Genomic DNA, 17,758 nt, shown 5'->3' with positions numbered 1-17,758 from the left:
TCTAATATGTAGAAAAGGCTACTTTGTCCTGCACTTGTTACGGGAAATTAAATGTACCAGTATTAACATTTAACTGATAATTTAATAAGAAGCTTTAATTTGTGATCTATTTACAAATTTAAATATTCAATCCCTTCGCTGAGGACATAAACATACTATAATTATTTCTGATTTACACTTTAAGGGAATCCTGAAATTATTGCCTAATGGTTTGGGTTGTGCCTTTTGTTTAATACGTGTTTCCGCTGATGTTTATTTATATATACATATACGATATATACACATATATGTACATATATGTTCCATCTAGAAGACGTTGCGACAAATGGGGCATGTGGACTTGCTGCTGGTGGTGAACCATTTGTACTGTGAGAAAAGGAGACATGTTTTGCTTTAGAACGGAGCGAGAAACGTGATTCGGTTATGCTCACCAAGCATGGGCCGTGGAACTTCTTCTTGCAGGTTTTGCACGTGAGCTTCGGCAGCTGGCAAGTGTCCTGGTGGATGACGGTATAGCACACATAGCACTCCTCCACGCCCTCAAACTTCTTGTCCAGATTGTTCTTCCACATGGTGAGACCATCATAGATGGTACCATTCTACGGGGCATATCAAATATGATGCCTAAGTGCTATAAACTATATAAACTTTTCTCGCAAAAACAAACCTGGTGTGTCAGAAAGATGGTCAGCTGCATGCCCACATTGCGCGAGGAGGCTCGCCCACCAATCTGCTTGCCGCACTCAACCTTCACGGCGCCGAGAGGATAATTGGGAGCCAGAGTAATGACCAATTCCATGCGCGCCTCATCAATAGCATAGACGGCCAGCACTTCGCGGGTAGACGCGTGAACTGTCACCTGCAAACGTTTTAAATTGTTACATTTAGTTAATAGGAACTAGGGATCATAGACATCTTTGCTGTTTAGCGCATTCAACAAACAACCACAAAATATTTATTCTCAACAAAAGTAAACCAAGATGATTCCTCTAGAGATCTTTCGCAGCATTGTAATCGTTCTACTGTTGATCAGCATCGCTGTGACATTTTTGCTGCGCATGAATACCGACGAGGAGGTGTAAGACCACCACAACGACTAATCACAGACCAACAAATCCGAACGAATCGTATCAAACCACACCTGCATATTCTCGTGCTTCTCCTTGCGATTGGCGATTGCCTTCAACTCCTCGCTGCAGATCAGCGAGCTCACATAGTTGGTGGTGAGGTTGTCCACAAAGTTCTTCTGCCTGGACTGGGAGGTGTTCCACCATTTTCGCACGACGGCCGGAAGTTTTCGCAGCACTTCGGTGTACAGGTGGCAAACATAGCGCTCCAGGGGCAGTTGGCGATCTGTTGGGAGTGAGAAACAAAGAAGAAGTCAAGACATGCCAGAGCTGGATTTCGGCAAAGGAAAAGCACACACAAGTCATTCGTTCCGTCAGTTCATAGAAAACCGTAAAACATAGCACACATAATTTCCTTTCAATATTTTTTTTTATTTTTTTTGTTCTTTTTGTTTGGAAAAATGTCAAAAAAGCCTATCAATTTCAAGGAGCTGCCCGCGCAACCACCGCGCGGCCTCAAGCTGGAGAGCGAAAAGCAGACCGTCGCGGAGGCGCTAAATTTCATGAAGCTGGCTTGCATGCATCAGCCAGAGGAAGCCCAGAAGCCCAAGGATCCCGAGGGTCCCACAGTGGCCGACGAACTAAATGCTCGCCTGGCCATGGTCCATGTGCGCGAAAGCCGTGCCAAGCGCATCAAGCGTCTGGTCAAGTTTCCCACAATCGAGCAACAAGCATTGTACAAGTTCATCTGCGTCTGTCCCCGATACCATCCCTGTTACGGACCCTGCCAGCACACGGGCCAGATCATCATCGACCGCGATGTGCTGTCGCGCGAGGAGCACATCTGTTTTTTGGCCACACCCAAGAAGGACCCGCTCTCACCGCAGCTACTTAAGCAGCCGATTTACTACACCAAAAAGTACTACATGCCTACGTGCACGGCCCGCATTGAACGCCTGGCCGATCCCCTGCCGGTCCGTGTCAAGGACACGATCAGGATCTATAAGAATGTTCTCGAGCCCCGCCAATTGACCGCCCTGCAGAACCAGATGAAGCCCAAGCCGCCCATCGAGGTGATGACCATGGAAAGGGCCCTGGAGTACTTGGAGGAGGAGATGCGACAACAGCGAACAGCCAAGCAACTGCATCGCCGACGCTGCAAGAGCCTGAAGAAGCGAATCGTCGTGCGTCAACGCAACCAGATGTCGAAGATCGTATGCGGGTTGTTCGAGGAGATGAAGGAATTTCTACTCAACGATCAATATACCGTTGATGAAAACTCACCACTCTGTGCTGTGATACTGGACCAGATAAGAGAGTTTACTGGTGAGTTATAGGATATTTAAACTGGTTAGAAAATTCAAATACCACTATATATATTCGTTCCTTGCAGACCAAGAGTTCTACACAACCAGTAACCTGCGCGAATATCAGAAGATATTGGCCAACAATCTAACCGTTTGGGTCAACAAGTTCATCTCTAACTTGAACATTTACATGGCCCCACAACAGATCCCCGTCGAGCGACAGATGATGGCCGACGCAGATCCGGAACAGTTTGTGCCTGTGTCTGACTACATTTCGCTGTCCGAACAACAGGAAGAGATGACCCACGACACCGGTCATATTGGCTACGACTTTGAGGACTATGTCAACGACGACTATTTGACTGACGTACTCACAGCAGCCGATACCGCCTCTGACATTTCACTGACAAGAGCCGATTAATCAGTTCGGCGTAGCTTACCCTTTAGTTGAGACCAAGTCAGCTCCTTGAAGACACCGTTGCTGTGGACCTTGGCGCCATGATTCTTTAGTAAGTCCACTGGCATCGCACGGAAGAGAAAGTGCAGAAAATTCTATAGTGTACAGACCCAAAAATTACGTGTTACTCGCAAAATCAATAGTATCAATAAATATTAAATTGTATCCAACCTCTTCGTGTCGGTTATCGTTCAGCCAATTGGTGTAGACTGCACGCAATGCCACTGGGGACTTGGCACAGACATTGATAATGCAATCCCACAGGAGCAAGTAGCTAAGGGCATCGTGTCTGTCAATGGGCTCTAAATGATCCAGTTCCGTCAACTTGAAGCTGAACTCCTCAACATATTTCCTGGTCAGGGCCTCGTAGCGGGTCAGGTAGTCCTCGAAGCGATTGAGGAAGTGCCACTTGGAGATCGTCGAAGAGGCAACCAGGCTCTCGCTTTCCCGCTCATTCAATTCAATGTCATCGGCCACAAAGTGCTGGGTTAGCTGCTTAATTCCATTGACGGCACTGAGGCGCACCGAGTATTGTGAATTGTGGAGCTGCTTGAAGAGGAAATTGCACAGATGGTCCAGGGTGATTTTACTATTGGCCTTGCAAAACTGAAAGGAGAAAAAGGGGACTGTAGAAGTACATTATAAACGACCGGGAACGTTTTATACCCGGTACTCATTCAGTATATACATGTTCTAATTACTGCATTTCGTCTATCCAAGTTCCACCAAATGAATTATTTTACTATAATTAGAATGATCTGCTTCAATTCTTCCCGCTTTTTATTCCGCTATATCTGTCCCTCTCTGTTTCATTTCTCACACCAACACCAGACGTTGTATCTCGCTCCCCACCGCCAAGAGGCAAACACTCCACGAGAAAGAGTGTGTGAGAGATAGAGAGAATGATTTGATCTTCTGCCATTAGTATAATAATGATCCGATCTGAACCAGATTCGGCTATCTCATGGATATGGTCATTCAATCTGGGTTTGATGTGATAAAACAGGAGTCTGCACACAAAATTTGGTTGCTTTAGCCCTTGTAGTCTCTGAGACAGACTATTGATGCTGATCAAGACCATATATGTATACTTTATGCGGTTGGAAATGCTTTTTTCTGGGTGTTACACACATCCGCATTCACCACAAAACTAATATATCCATAAACTCTTCGAGTACCGGGTACACAAAAAACATTATTTTCTTTATACCGCATAAACGAAACCGTAATCCAGAAGCTCCAGAGTGGGAGTTAAACGTTCCAGCAACGCCTTGTAGCACGTCTGAATACCGCTCTCCACATTCGTTTCATGCGTTAGATGATAGTACGACTTGAAGAGCACCACATTTACTTCCTTAGCGAACACCGAATCCCATTCGTCCACCATATTCTTGAGAACTTCCGTGGAGCTCTTTTGCTTCTCAGTGCGTATAAAGCTAATCAGGGCGGCAAACAATTGATAAACGGCCACAATGAATAAGGAAGTCTGCAAAACAGAGATACAAATTTGCCAAAATGAATCTAAATTCAACAAAAAAGATACCAGTAAACGCACCTTTGGATCATTGTAATGTGCCATGGATTTTGAGACAGTCAACACCCAAGAGCTGAGGCCAATGCGTATGGCATCCCAGTTCTTGATGCTCAGCTCGTAGGGAAAACGATTCAGTACCTGTGTGAGGAGTTTTATAAACTCCACAGTGTTCAGAACAGATTCGTAGGGCTGCTTGAGTAATTCCCTGGAAGATAGAAGGATTATGTGCATTAGAAGATTAAAACTAAGCAAAGTTTAAATACCCACTTACACATTGTAATGGAGCAGATCCTTTTGGTTGGCCTGCTTCTCTCCAACGCTGGTCATGAACTGAACTGCTGACGCAATAATATTCCGATCCGTTTGCTCATTCACCTCACCCTCGAAATTGTTCAAAAGCAGGCAGTGAAAGACGGCTGCCTTCACCCATAAGTTCTCTGGTTCCGTCCGCATTATAGCCGAGCTCAGACCAATGGCCTTCTGCGAGAGCTTGGGCAACAGATACTGCAATGAAGGGTTTTTTTATGGACTTCCCCTTGGTTTAATTCAATTTTCTCACCTGAAGTGACATCACGTATGCTTTAAGGGCTCCCTGGGTTACCAGCAGCTCAGCCAGATCCTCGTGCAGCAGAATGGTGGCACTTTCTTCGAAGGCCGCGTACTGCGGACAGAAAGTCAGATAGCCCAAGAGACGACAATCAATCACACTCGATTGCTGCGCTGCTGCCAGCTCCAGCCGCTGCTTGACAATGCCAACCAATTCGCTGCTGTTTCCCATAAAGCTGTGGACCTTCTCCGACAGAAACAGCACCAGCTCCTCGGCCGAGGACTCCAGTTGTGTAACCTCCATCCAACTCTCGGCAGCTCCTGCCACTCGAATGCACTGCAGGAGCTCTGATATCAAGCACTCGCTCCATTTCTTGAGAACATCGGCATTGGGATCACAGTAGTCCTCAGTGAGTTCGTCGTCGGCCTCGTCTGTAACTTGAGGTGGAGGGAATTGATACACGAGCTTGTACAGTGTGGAAAAGTTTATCGTGGTTCGCTGCAGTAGGGGCACAATTTCCTCCTTCTGCATGGAGGAACTTTCGAAGGCAACGCCTGCACTAACAGATCCTTCCAGGGCCTCCAGGAACACACAATGGTTCTCGAATTTTATAACCTTTTCCGCGTTTTTCAAGGGAGAAGTGAGCAGAGCCAGAATGGTTTCATCCACGTGGGCCAAACGCTTCTCTTCATCCTCTATATTCTCGGTAGAGCAGATCACAAACTTGGCCATTGCCTCAGCCATGCTGTCCAGGTTGTCGGCCTTCAGTTCGCTGGCGTTGGCCAGATCTTCAACGATTTTTGCACAACTTTTCAGCATGCCGTCGTCGATCTGAATATCCTTGCTGGACAGAGCATCCTGCCAGCAAGTGGTAATCTCCCACAGCGTGTCTTCCGATAGATAATCTTCCGGACGATGCTCCAAGCTGAACTTGTACAGCTTCAGGAAGATCTGCTGACGCACATCTAGCGAGGAGTTGTCATTGCCACAAATCACTGGCATAATCTGAGCAATAAAGCTGCCGCACACTTCCACCATATCATTGGTCAACGGCTGCTCCAGTGGCCCGCACATGGCCAGCAGTATTTTATCCACAGTCGCAGCATTAATGAGAATATCGCCCGAGTCCGTTTGGAAGAAACATTTGTGTAGCAAATTAAGCTTCTCCCGATTGTTGTCCACGACAACTTCTTCTGCGATGCGTGCAATGACAGCACACGTTTCCGGACTGCTGAGCATTTGCCGCACAGCAGGTTCCGTGCACAGCGGATATGAGAGCAGGCGATGGAGTAGCAGGTTCTGCACGCGATGTTGTGGAAGCTAGAAGTACAGATGGAAGTACATTTAATTGTTAATTAACTTGTCAATTTGCATCGTTGTTGCTTCCCACCTTCAAGAGAGTCTTTTCAATGTACTCAAAGCGCTGTTCCGCCGACAGCAGTGGCAGAATCTCGAACACGATCTCCACCACAGACTCGCTGGCCTCGTCGTTTAAGTGTCCCAGCAGGGCCACAAATTTATCCAAAGTCTCGCTTAGTTCGGTCAAGTCTGTGAGGCTCTTGTAGAACTGGGCATCGGAGAACATTTTGGTGAGGGTGCGAACTTGTTCGACGTAACGCGAGGAGGAGTCACCGACGGCACTGGCCTTGTCCAGGCATATCCTCACTAGCTTCACAACCAATTGCTTGAGCTCTTTCTGTATGAACGCCGCCGACTCTTGGGCTCTTTTAACTGGCGAGGATGGCGACTCCTTTGGAATCGTTTCACCATCCTCTATCGCAAACTTGACGCTCGGCGACTCCAGGCTGGGATTGGCCATATGCAGGTCCTGCACCAGAAGCAAGACATGGGAAAGCAGCTGCTCCTCTACCTGCTCGGCAGCCAAGTCTTGGGTGACCAGCTCAAAGATGCGTGTCCAAAACTGGTTCAGCAATTTGGCATACAAAGCACCATAGTCCAGGCCGTTGTGGATCTGGCGATCCCAGAAGGCGACCAGGGCAGAGCTATGCTGGAAAAAGTTCTTCACATGCGCACTCTCGCTCTTCAGCAGCCATCCAATGGGCTCAAGCAGATTTCTTTGAAGCAGCCCACACACGAATTCGTCCACCTTCGCATCCCGCTCTTTGTTGTTGTTGATCTGCTGAAGCAGGAAGCGCAGGCACTCGAAGTACGAATTATGGATAACAGTGCAATCAGATTTGGACAGCGGTGGATCAAACTTCTCTGTGATGGCCAGCTTCATGTCGTCGAAGAAGCGCTGATAAAACTCGTAGATATCCACATCCTGCAGACTGCCTGGTGTAATCTTGGACAGAAAGGGTAGCAGATTCGGGCAGATGGCCTGGGCGTTGCGATTGAAGGCATTGCGCAGCAGAGACGACAGCTTGGGCAGCAGAGCCTTGCGAATGTTCAGCGGCACATACCTGAAGAGCAGTCGAAACGGATTAGACTCTGTTGGAATCGATTGAAAGGTACTATCTTACCAATCTTCATAGTTGCTTTGCAGCAGCAAAACGCATCCCCAGATGTGGGGAGCCACAATTGGATCGGCTTCGTCTATAAACTGAAAGCTCAGTGTAATCACTTGCGTTTTTTGAGGAGTAATCACGTCCAAAAGGGCCACCGACTGCAGCACATGATAGATGCATTCAAACCAGGCCGCTCTAGAGGATTTTTAATGGTTTTTAATGACTTACAATTAACATAAAAATGATTTACATACTTGATAGGGGGAACCTTGTGCTTGGCATAGCTCCAGAACTTCTGATGAGCCACCAGAGAGGCGAAACCCTCCTTTACTTGGCTGAGATCCTCTGTGAGTGAAGTTTGCTCCATAAAGAAGGAGAGAAGTTTCAGGCTGCAGATCATAACGCGCTGGTACTTTTGTTCGGCCTCCTCGGGGGTAAGGTTCTTCCCCAGCGATAGAGTGGCTGGCGTGTGGAAGGTTAGGTTGCGTGTGGCATACTCCAGGATCTCCGTTTGACAATGCAGGCACACCTCCTTGGTGCGATTGGCGTTGCCGGCAAAGGTGTCGCGGAATGATTGGCTGGCAATGCTGGCCGCCGGGGCATAGGTGTCAAATCGACTGGCCACCCACACGGGCACCAACAGCTTCAGATACGGAGCCATGGCTCGCTTGCACTTTGACATGAGCAGCTGCAGCACCGTCTGGCAGAGCTCCCGCACATTGTGCTCCGGGTCGCTGGCCAGATTGTGGTAGTATTTCGGCCACAGCGGCAGAATGTTCTTTAGGGTGTCGAGGTCCGACACCTCAATGAATTCCTGAATCTCCTGCAAAGCCTTCTTCTTGGTCATGGGATCCTTTTTGGACAGTTTACGTAATATAATTTGGGTCTGTGGGCTTATATTGGCATCGAAGCTATCTGGCATTTGCTCTGCATTGGCGAAGCCCGGAGCGAAGGGCACCAGACCTCCGCCATCAGCCTGCGCCGAGAAACCCACGAATATGGGTGTGTTGCTGCCAAGCAGCTCGGCCGTCCGACTGCTGCTCGACGGCTATCGTCGGGGAGGTGAGGCATGTTATATTTTTGATATTATATATTAATACTGCGTCTTACTTTGGCATTGTTTTTGGTGCGCGGCGCTTGTTTGGTCTTTCCACCCATTGCAAAATTTATTAGAACAGTGTTGTGAAAATAGCTTTGTTATGTTTACGTTCGATAACACGTGGCACGCCAGTGCTGCACAAATCTTTTGGCCGATAAATTATGCTCGTTTGGCGGTAAATCAGTAAAGCCTGATATAAAAACCTCATGGGAGCAGCATACAGTGTGAGCGAGAGCAATATACTGCTCAGTTTAGGTTTTCAGCCGATTTGGACGCAGTGCAGCAGCAGAGAGCCGATAAATTCGTACTCTGGAATGGTAAGAATCTAATTCAAAAGTTTTTATATTTAGACTTAAAAAGGCCAAACACAAAACAAACCTATTCATATTATCCAGAAAGCAATTTCACATGTTAATGAAATATAAAAATTTTTTATTTTCTGCAGCCCTCTTGTCTCATATTTGGCGGGAAAACGGCTGATTTCACAGCACTGTTGCGCGATCAGCTGTGCCGCCGATAGTTCTTCTTCTATTTAGCCGCACGTGTTGCAGTTGTTTTCAATTTTTAAGTATGTCCAAATTTCTATCCTATTATAATCTCTTCCCCATACCGGACCCCAAGGAGTTCCTGGGCCTGGCCGCAGATAGAGAAAAGGGCAACGTGGTAACCACCCTGGCACGCAATGTGGTGGTAGTCCTAAACGTAAGTTTCGATAATCAAAATTCAAACCAAACCATTCAATGGAATTGACATGGTTATCCTTGCAGATAAGCACACAAAAGCAGTTGTTGAGCTGGTCATTGCCGGAGAAACTGTCGGCTAAAGTGATATACGATGCTAGCAGCCAGCACTATGTTGGAGTTTTTGGAAATCATTCGATCCGCCTTTGGGATGTGGACACTGCCGACGTCTCCAAGTGCAAGAAGCTAAAGGTATTTGGGAACAAGTCCATCCAATCATATGTATATACAACACATTTTATACGCTTACAGTTCCAAAAAAGCATTTCCCATTTGGTGGAAACAGAGCAAGAGGCCCTGGTCCTCTATAGCGATGGTGTCTGCCAAACCCTCTCCCAGGCCCTGGCTTCGCGCAAGGATCAGAAAGAGGATACGGCCGAGCAGCTGGCCCTGGCTGCCAGTAAGGCCGTGAGCAAGCCCACTGTGTACACAATGCCGCAGGGCCAACAGGTGCTCACATATTTCGAAGAAACCAAAGCCACGGGCGTACTTCAACTCATCCGCATTTCACTGGCCACCTCCAACAGGCGGGAATACACCATTGAAAGGGAGGCGGTGAGCCTTAGCGGCTATGCAGTTGTTGAAGGCGATACTGCTCCGCAAATGCTGACCATTTGTGAGTAGTACATTATACATTTAAGAATCTGTTTTAAGCCGAACATTCCCAGGGTCCGACAAGCGCATCTTCATGCTAAATCTCGCCGAACGCACTTCAGAAAGATCCCCCGGTCAATACGTGTCCGTGCTGGCTGATCTGAACGTAGAAAAGAAGCTGTCGGTGCACGGCGTCTCGCGCAACTTTGCGGCCATCTATGGCGCCAACTATGGCCAGGAGGGTGCCTCGCTCCTGGTCTACAACACCCAGTTCAAGGTGGTCAATGCCAAGCAGTACTTCAAGATGTATCTGGACTTCTCCCGCTTGTGGGCACGCGATGAGCACATCCTCCTGGCCATGGGCCAAAACATAGCTGCCGTTCGGTACCGCATGAGCAGTGAAATACTCGTGGACATGCTGGGCTCCCAGTCAAACGAGACGCAATTGCACACAATTGAACTGGACCACATCAACGAGGAAGACGCTCTAGAATCGGTCATCAAGTTTTCTGGAAACAAGAAGCACCAACCAAGCTATGGTAAGATAAAGGCCCATCTTAAGCAGATGCCTCCAGTGGAAATGTCGCTAGCTGATGGCAGACACGTGGCCTACGATCCTCCGCAGTTGTTCGAGCAGGAGATGAGCGAGCTCATCAAGCAGCATGTCCATGGCGAGCTATTGAACTGCGAAAATGGTCTGGACGGTGTGAGCGTTACCTTGATGACAAACTATTTCGATAAGGGGCCAAAGAACACGGCGGTGCAGGCCTTGGTGCGGCAGCTGGAGCGGAGCGGAGCCGGCGAGGAGGAGATTATAGAGAAGATGTTGACCTTGTTCATCAAGACCAACAATACAGAGCATGTCCTAATGTGCCTGAGACGTTACAGTAATATATCGGAGAAAATGCTGGTCTGGTCCTTACGCTACGCCCTGGATAACACACCAAATCCCACTAGGATCAATGGCCACTCGAAGGGAGAGCCCATGGAAACAAATCAGACCAGCAATGACCAGCTCCTGAATGCAGTGCTGGCCTGCAACTTCGACCCGAGCGCCATTGAGCCGCATCTGCAGGAGCGTCTGCAGATCACACATGTCCAGCATCTGCTGAATCACCTTTATCTTCTGGCCAGTGAGCCCACCGCCCAACTAGAGGAGCGACCCAATCGAGAGACCTCGCTGGTCCAAACAGAATCCCAAGCCTTGCAATGGTTTGGCTCACTCCTCACATCCCACTTTACCGTTCTGACCATCTCAAAAGATGAACAGGTGCTGGATATCCTAACCAAATGGTCGGATCTCCTCTCCTTCTATCGGGACAGCTTATGCGATATGGCGGCGCTTCTACCGCTCCTCACAAAGATTGTGGAGAGGCGCGAGACGCAGTCCATGTATTCCACTGCCTGGTACGGCGTCGAGGAGGTTGTCTTATACTAGGACGCAGGCAGAGATGCATCATGGTTCTTTCCTAACGTTGTTTCTTAGTGCATAAGCTAAATAAATGTAGAATTGACAAGAAATACGATCAACTGGAATTTAATCAAGGTTTGTGTCGGAAGAGAAGGAAAATGTGTAGTCCCAATCGGAGTCCCAGAGAGGTCTTAACGACTGCGATTTGATGTAGATTTAAGCCTGGTTGTGCTATCTACCATTACCTTCATTTGTGGTCCCTGAAAACGACATTAACTGACCACAAAACTATCTGCTTACAAGTATCTTCCATTATAAAACTGTACCATCTGCCATCCGCAGATTAATACGAAAACTTTTCCATCAATCGCTAACGATGCGAGCACATGCGACCGACCGACGGTCCATTGGCCATCACTCCTTGGCCCCCATTTGACCAGCAGCAGCAGCAGCACAATGACAAAACCACTTGGCTCAAGTCCATCCAGCTCCAGGTACTAGCTGCAGCCTCTTTACCACTTTCTCTGCGCCTTTCTCGAATCAATCTCGACTCGACGCGAACCACTTGAGAGCGATGACCAGCCAAATAAAAAGAAAAAAAGAGGAGAAATATAACGAATGAGTTGAGTCGACGCTTTTAAAAATAGCCCCCTCTCTACGACTGATTCAATTTGGGTGTTTTGATTAGAGCGTGGGCTTTGACTCAGTCTGGGGATAGGTCTGAGGTACTGCTTCTGGTTTCATGCTCAGAATTTGGTAGTGGTTCTGGGCAAGCATCTCTTTATGGCATTAGAATCGCGGCCGCGTCCATTCAAATTACATGCGACTTAAAAGCATCTTATTGTGCGTCTTGTGTTCTCTCTATTTCTTTTGATTGTAAGCTGGAGATTTATCGCGTGCTCAAAGGGGAGCTTGAAGGAATTGGGGGAGGAGGGGAGAGTAGGGAGAAAAACCTGCTTGTAACGTCATAAAATCGAGATAAATTATTTAATTTTCGATTTCCTAAAACCATTAAGCAAAAGGCAGAAGAGCCCAGACGCCTAGCTGCCCCATGACCAAGACCAAGTACCCCTACCCCTACGCCAACCCCAGCCCCAGCCCCAGCCCGAACCCCAACCCATGTCCATGGCCGGTCCGAGAGCAAGTTGCCAAGTCATACCAAGCGACACAATCACAATCTGTTGGCCCTTATATAAAATGTTCCCTATGTAATACATACGAGCATAGGGAACATACATACAATAATGAAGGTTTGCTGCTGATGCTGCGCTGCCTCTGTTGACCGCTTGGCTGCTGCTGCATCCATGGCGGAGGCGAAGCAAAGGATATACTAGTAGATACAGATACATACATGCATACGCCTACCTGTGCGCAGGTAGCCGCAGCCGCAGCCAGAGCTACAGCCACCACCAGAGCCGCACAACCGGGCAGGTAAAAGCAAGCAACTCTTTGCCAGAGCAAACACAGTGCCGCAGATACACGGATACACCAGACCGACAGAGACAGCGACAGCGGCAGCGACAGATACAGATGCGCGTTACTTGTTGCAAACAAACGTTAAGAGATGGGGTACGGGTACGCCAACTACTCCAACGACACGCTACCCCCATGCTGGGCACTGGGCACAGGCAAGGGCACCACCTTCCTCCATCCAGGCACATTTGGCAGCGTCATGATCATCAAGGCCCAGGGACGGGACGGTACGGTACCCGGGCCGGTCCGTATGGGGTTCGAGATTGGTGCTGAGTTTGCTTCTGAAGGTCTAAGATGTGGAAAATCACTGGGAAATCATAGCCTCTCATATATCTGAACAATGCATCGGATATAGCTGTAATTAAAAATATATACTTAAGCCAACATTTATATGGAAAGATAGTCAAACAAAGAGCAATTCCTATGGGAATATGATACTTTCTCCATCATACTAACAAAGATCGTTTAATATCAGAGTTCGATCCAAAAGAAATCTATGTATATCGATAGGAGTAAAATAATGAAACATTTCTATGGGTATGAGTGATATGATTTTATAGATGGAGGTTATAGGAAGTACATATGTATCACTTTTTTACCAAGAGCGCTTACAGGAAGCAAAATCACTGCTTACGAATTCACCTGTGATTTCTGTGGCAATATCCCAGCCCTGGACGGATTGCAGCTGCCTGTAAGCTGAAACGAGTGACTTGCCACTTGGCTCTTGGCTCTGACTCTCTGGGACTCTTGCATCCTTTGTCCGTTCCTTTGAAATGTTACTCATTTTGGTTATTTTTTCTTTCGTCACACACAAACAGCAACGAGAAGTACAACATCTATAGAGCTGATCTGTGTATGCATGTTGGGCCCACTCTTTCTTTTCGTTTTTTCTGTTCCTTTTTCTTTTTTGATTTTTTTTTTTAAACGACAAACCGGCCGGCATTATTTTTAGAATTTTTCAGTCAAACTTGTTACCAAGCTGAGGCTGGGGCTGGGGCTGAGGCTGGGGCGAAACTGGCTCCAAAGCAGCAGCCAGCCAGCAAGCAAAAATGCAATGATCTTGTTCTCATTCCAGTGCCTTTTGTCTCCCCCTTGACACAAACCAAAAGGTAACTTTGTCTCTGCCTCTGCTGCCACTCTCCCTGGGGGGAGGGGGAGGGGGTATGGGTATCTCTGCATCAGTATCTGTGTAGTATCTCTGAAGCTGTGTATCTGCATCTGTGTCTGTGCCTGTGTCTGTCTGTGACTCGGCATTGTTACTGTTCTCTGACTTTTTAATGCCCAAAACCCGACAGCAACGAAACAAAAAAATTGTATCGATCTTGGCCATTTGCCGGTTGAACTTCGGGCCGGGGCCCCGCCGATCCACCTTTTGTGTTCTGTTCTGTTCTGTTCTGTGCTTTGCTGTTCTGTTCTGCTCCGAGCCCGTACGCTTTTGCCCGTCTCTTCCACGCAGCATCATCATGGCCATCCATCCAGCAGCAACAGCACCATCCACGATTCACCAGCCACCAGCCACCATCCGCCGATGCCAATGCCGATGCCGGTGCCGAACAGGGGGGTACAGTTTCGCCTCGAACTGAAAAGTTATCATTTTATTCTCTCTTTTCGGTTGACTGTCGGTTTGGTGGCTTTCTTTGGGGGCTCTGTTTCTGTCTCTGGCTCCGGCTCTGCTCTCGACGCTGCTTAATTTATTTTTATTTTCATTTCATTAATTTGATTTTTGTTTTTAATTGAACGACGCTTCGTTCTCGTTCTCATTCTGGTTCTGTTTCTTCTCCACCATCCCCGCCATCAGATTATTGACTTTTTTGGGTTTTTTTCTACTTCTCCACCTTCGCTTATATGTATGTATACTCCCCATAGCATATCTGTTCTGTATCTGCATCTGTGGAGGAGATTATTCAAAATGGGAATAGGCAAAAGCCTTTGTTTGAGCCAAAACATGTTTGGTTTAATGAGTTTTTATTAGTTCTGGCTGTGGCTCAATAAAGCCAATAGAATAGAGCCCAAGAGCGGGGCAATATGGTCCAAGCCAGGTCCATTGGCTATGCGTATTGGCTTAGACGGGGGGTAAATTATTGTCTCCCCAGGGGCTTGGCTAGTTAGGATAACTGGTTTCCGCTGGCATATGCTTATTACCCCGGCCATTTGGAACTCTCGCGGACAATGGCTCTGGCAGGTCTTTGAATTGTGAAATGATCTGGAAACCGATAGATAGATAGACAGATAGAGCTCAAAGAGAATGGACCATGGTAACACATTTAACATGGCTTTAAGCTCTTAAGGAACTTGATTCAACAATAGCATTATCGATTTGAACTTCCATTCAGTTGCTAAGGGTATATTTTAATGTAAATTCGGTTCATTCATTATGGATTGTATAAGGGATATATGCATATGCCAAACTTTACTTGGGGAGAGGAAAAACCCTACAGTTTATACGCGTTTTATATAGATTTACCCAACCCCAATTCATCAATCCTTTTGGTCAGCTCAAGATCATCCAACTTCATCAATAAGCTGTCAGAGAGAGATACGCCCAGAACCTCACACTTTCCCACAATTGCCGCCACACTGAAAGGCAAACACAAGACTTTTGACATATTTGAATATATCCATATCTGTATATAGGCATAAAGAGTCAAATATTTTCTCTGCACGTTGTTCCCAGGCAATGCGAGCCGGCAACGGAGATACCTACGAGTATACACATAAGTAAACCTCGACTCATCTCACGTTTGCTTGGCGGGCAGACAGACAAATCGGGCGGTGGAAGGGGCAACGGGGAATCGGGGAATCGGGCGGTCGGGGGGTCGAAACGTTGGCAAACAATGCAAATTTGTAGGCAGAAATAGAAAGAAGAAGAAAACCCAACCTCAATGCAAGTGAGAGGTGGCTCGAAAGGGAAAGAGCGGGCGAGCGACTGTCAATAGGTTAGAGACGAGGTTCGTTGCCTAAGTCTTTCGATTGCCCGCGCTTCCTCTCCGCCTAATCACTTAATCATATTTTCCAACGAAATTCGAATCCGAGCGAACGGTGGGCGAAATGTGAAAAGATATATACTATGTACAATATGTGTCAGAGTCAGAGGCTGTGGAGGCACTCAATGTTGGCTTTCTAAACACAAATTACTAGCCATATCCGCAAACAAAAAGTGACATTTCAATGTCTGACTCACCTCGAATGGAAGGAGAGTGGCTTACATTCGTATCTGTACGACTTTTTGCTTGATTATTGCCTTTTTTTCTTGCCTACAATTCAAAATTCCTGGTCCTACAAGCCAACTGCAAAAAAGCGTCCCAAAAAAGCCCAGACGAAACGAAGGCAATTTGATCTTTAAATTTAAGCACGTTTAAATCAAAAGAGCAACGGACACAACTACACATGGGATATACTCGTATCTCGGTATAAAGACTCAAAGCCTTGCGTGCCTGGGCCTTGTACATGAAATATACTCATATACATATACATACATATCACTTAAACATACGTACATACATATATACCAGATATATGTTTGTACATATATATATATATAGACTTCAATCCCACACAAACAACAAAAGAGTTGGAGGCCCCCACAGCAAAAACCACTCGGATGACTTTGTGAAATTCGAAAGGCGGCAGCGTTGCCTTCACCACTCTCTGGCCCCGCCGCCCCCTCTCTTTGCCCCCTCCTCTCATCTCCTTCACTTGGCCATTATGTACTTTAAATTTAAATTCAATTGACTTCTTTTATGATGGCAAACGGGCGTCGTCGGCCACGCCAAAAACGAAAAAGACACAAAAAAACACTGAACACTGAAGAATAAAATAAAACAGGGAGTGAAAAAAACCGAAAAAAACGTGCCAAGGCAACAGCTCACGTAGATCTCCCCAAAGGGGGGGAGGGGGGCTGCTCCTCTGCTTCTCCTGGAACATATCGAGGCGATATCTGGGGGACTACGCCTCTGACATTTTGCCATTTGCCTTTGCCTGGCAACTTTAACGGCCATTTCTTTGCTTTTTGCTGTCGCTGCCACACATGCGGAGCAGCAGCAGCAGCAGCAGCAGCGGCAGCGGCAAGAGTCGATCCTACCTTGGTAACGTATTTTTCGTTGTTGCCTTTCTGCCAGTTTGATCTTTGCCATACAAGTGATTTTTTTGTTGTATTTTTTTGTATTCTTCTCATATTGTTGCGTGGCCATTGCGCTACAGTTGATTGTGTGCTGTACTTGGGTTCCACTGAAGGTCTCAGGGGACGTTTGGGCAAGGTATGGATTAGTAGGATGAGGGTTGATTCGAACCAGCTGGGATACGAGATCTTTGGATCTACATATGGGCAGGAAGATAATATTCCTTGTCGGCATATTCAGAAGAATACTACATATATATTATTTATAAGTAGAACCTGCAGAGATTACAGATTTAGATTCGTAATGTTTCTAAGAACTTTCTTCTTCCATTAATTTCATAGAGAACAGAACAGCATAAGGAATATGTGTACATATGTATGTGCCATATAAATGAATAAAGGTTCGGTTCACATTCAAGACAACTCCGATTTAAAGTCTTTTACTAGCATTATTTTTAAAGAGTTCCCCCAATTAAGTAAGTTTCTTGTAAATACCTCCACAGATTCGCCACCTTTATGCCCTTATACCAAATGCAGCCAGCGATCATATCGTATCATATCATATAATTCTTATAAGGGATCCCTGTGCCGTATCAATATCTAAGATCAGCTGTTAATTTTCACACTCCCCTCCATATAGCGGAGTCTGGGGCCCGGCTAAGTCAGATGCGAAACTTTCTGCCGACCTCTTAACTCTTGATCAAGTTTCTCTTGATATTTTTCGGACTTCTTTCATTTTATTTTTGGCCATTTTTGCTCTTTTGTGGTTTCTTTTACCTTGCTTTTTTCGTTCCTCTTATTTTTTGGCAAAAGTCAACTTACCAGGCAACAAATTTGCCGAAGACAAACATGAAAAAATACATACATACTCGTACAACAACAAAAATCGGCAAGAAATCGTCCACGTTTATGTGTTTAACTGGTTTTTGGTTTGGTTTTTTTCG

At 46.6% G+C, this 17,758-nt stretch overlaps 3 protein-coding genes across 3 annotated transcripts; 2 read left to right on the top strand and 1 right to left on the bottom strand.

Moving 5' to 3' along the window:
- Window positions 1-68: 68 nt before the first annotated feature.
- Ltn1 (E3 ubiquitin-protein ligase listerin) lies at window positions 69-8,600 on the bottom strand. The gene is made up of 14 exons (XM_001352914.4): window positions 8,491-8,600; window positions 7,635-8,428; window positions 7,396-7,575; window positions 6,303-7,335; window positions 4,925-6,232; window positions 4,637-4,869; window positions 4,387-4,570; window positions 4,042-4,317; window positions 3,003-3,437; window positions 2,815-2,926; window positions 1,142-1,353; window positions 668-859; window positions 432-599; window positions 69-366 (listed from the first exon to the last, which is right to left on the bottom strand). The coding sequence occupies exons 1-14, from the start codon at window positions 8,536-8,538 to the stop codon at window positions 307-309; spliced, it is 5,235 nt and encodes a 1,744-aa protein (XP_001352950.2). The 5' UTR covers window positions 8,539-8,600; the 3' UTR covers window positions 69-306.
- Rcd7 (Reduction in Cnn dots 7) lies at window positions 1,353-3,001 on the top strand. The gene is made up of 2 exons (XM_002135559.3): window positions 1,353-2,393; window positions 2,461-3,001. The coding sequence occupies exons 1-2, from the start codon at window positions 1,529-1,531 to the stop codon at window positions 2,793-2,795; spliced, it is 1,200 nt and encodes a 399-aa protein (XP_002135595.2). The 5' UTR covers window positions 1,353-1,528; the 3' UTR covers window positions 2,796-3,001.
- A 391-nt stretch (window positions 8,601-8,991) lies between the features above and the next one.
- On the top strand, window positions 8,992-11,334 carry LOC4812219 (uncharacterized). The gene is made up of 4 exons (XM_001352915.4): window positions 8,992-9,181; window positions 9,247-9,411; window positions 9,472-9,835; window positions 9,888-11,334. The coding sequence occupies exons 1-4, from the start codon at window positions 9,050-9,052 to the stop codon at window positions 11,249-11,251; spliced, it is 2,025 nt and encodes a 674-aa protein (XP_001352951.1). The 5' UTR covers window positions 8,992-9,049; the 3' UTR covers window positions 11,252-11,334.
- Window positions 11,335-17,758: the final 6,424 nt, after the last annotated feature.

This window comes from Drosophila pseudoobscura, chromosome X, assembly GCF_009870125.1.
Source record: "Drosophila pseudoobscura strain MV-25-SWS-2005 chromosome X, UCI_Dpse_MV25, whole genome shotgun sequence".
Classification (NCBI taxonomy): domain Eukaryota; kingdom Metazoa; phylum Arthropoda; class Insecta; order Diptera; family Drosophilidae; genus Drosophila; species Drosophila pseudoobscura.
This window is presented reverse-complemented; position numbering and strand designations above follow the sequence as displayed.

Excerpts from the sequence above, each read along its gene's own strand:
- Rcd7 (XM_002135559.3), top strand. The coding sequence starts at position 1,529 with ATGTCAAAAAAGCCTATCAATTTCAAGGAGCTGCCCGCGCAACCACCG. Across the intron at positions 2,394-2,460 it reads CCAGATAAGAGAGTTTACTG|ACCAAGAGTTCTACACAACC; the intron begins GTGAGTTATAGG and ends CGTTCCTTGCAG.
- Ltn1 (XM_001352914.4), bottom strand. The coding sequence starts at position 8,538 with ATGGGTGGAAAGACCAAACAAGCGCCGCGCACCAAAAACAATGCCAAA. Across the intron at positions 7,336-7,395 it reads CAAAGCAACTATGAAGATTG|GTATGTGCCGCTGAACATTC; the intron begins GTAAGATAGTAC and ends ACTGCTCTTCAG. Across the intron at positions 860-1,141 it reads AGAAGCACGAGAATATGCAG|GTGACAGTTCACGCGTCTAC; the intron begins GTGTGGTTTGAT and ends AAACGTTTGCAG.
- LOC4812219 (XM_001352915.4), top strand. The coding sequence starts at position 9,050 with ATGTCCAAATTTCTATCCTATTATAATCTCTTCCCCATACCGGACCCC. Across the intron at positions 9,182-9,246 it reads ATGTGGTGGTAGTCCTAAAC|ATAAGCACACAAAAGCAGTT; the intron begins GTAAGTTTCGAT and ends TTATCCTTGCAG. Across the intron at positions 9,836-9,887 it reads TCCGCAAATGCTGACCATTT|GGTCCGACAAGCGCATCTTC; the intron begins GTGAGTAGTACA and ends GAACATTCCCAG.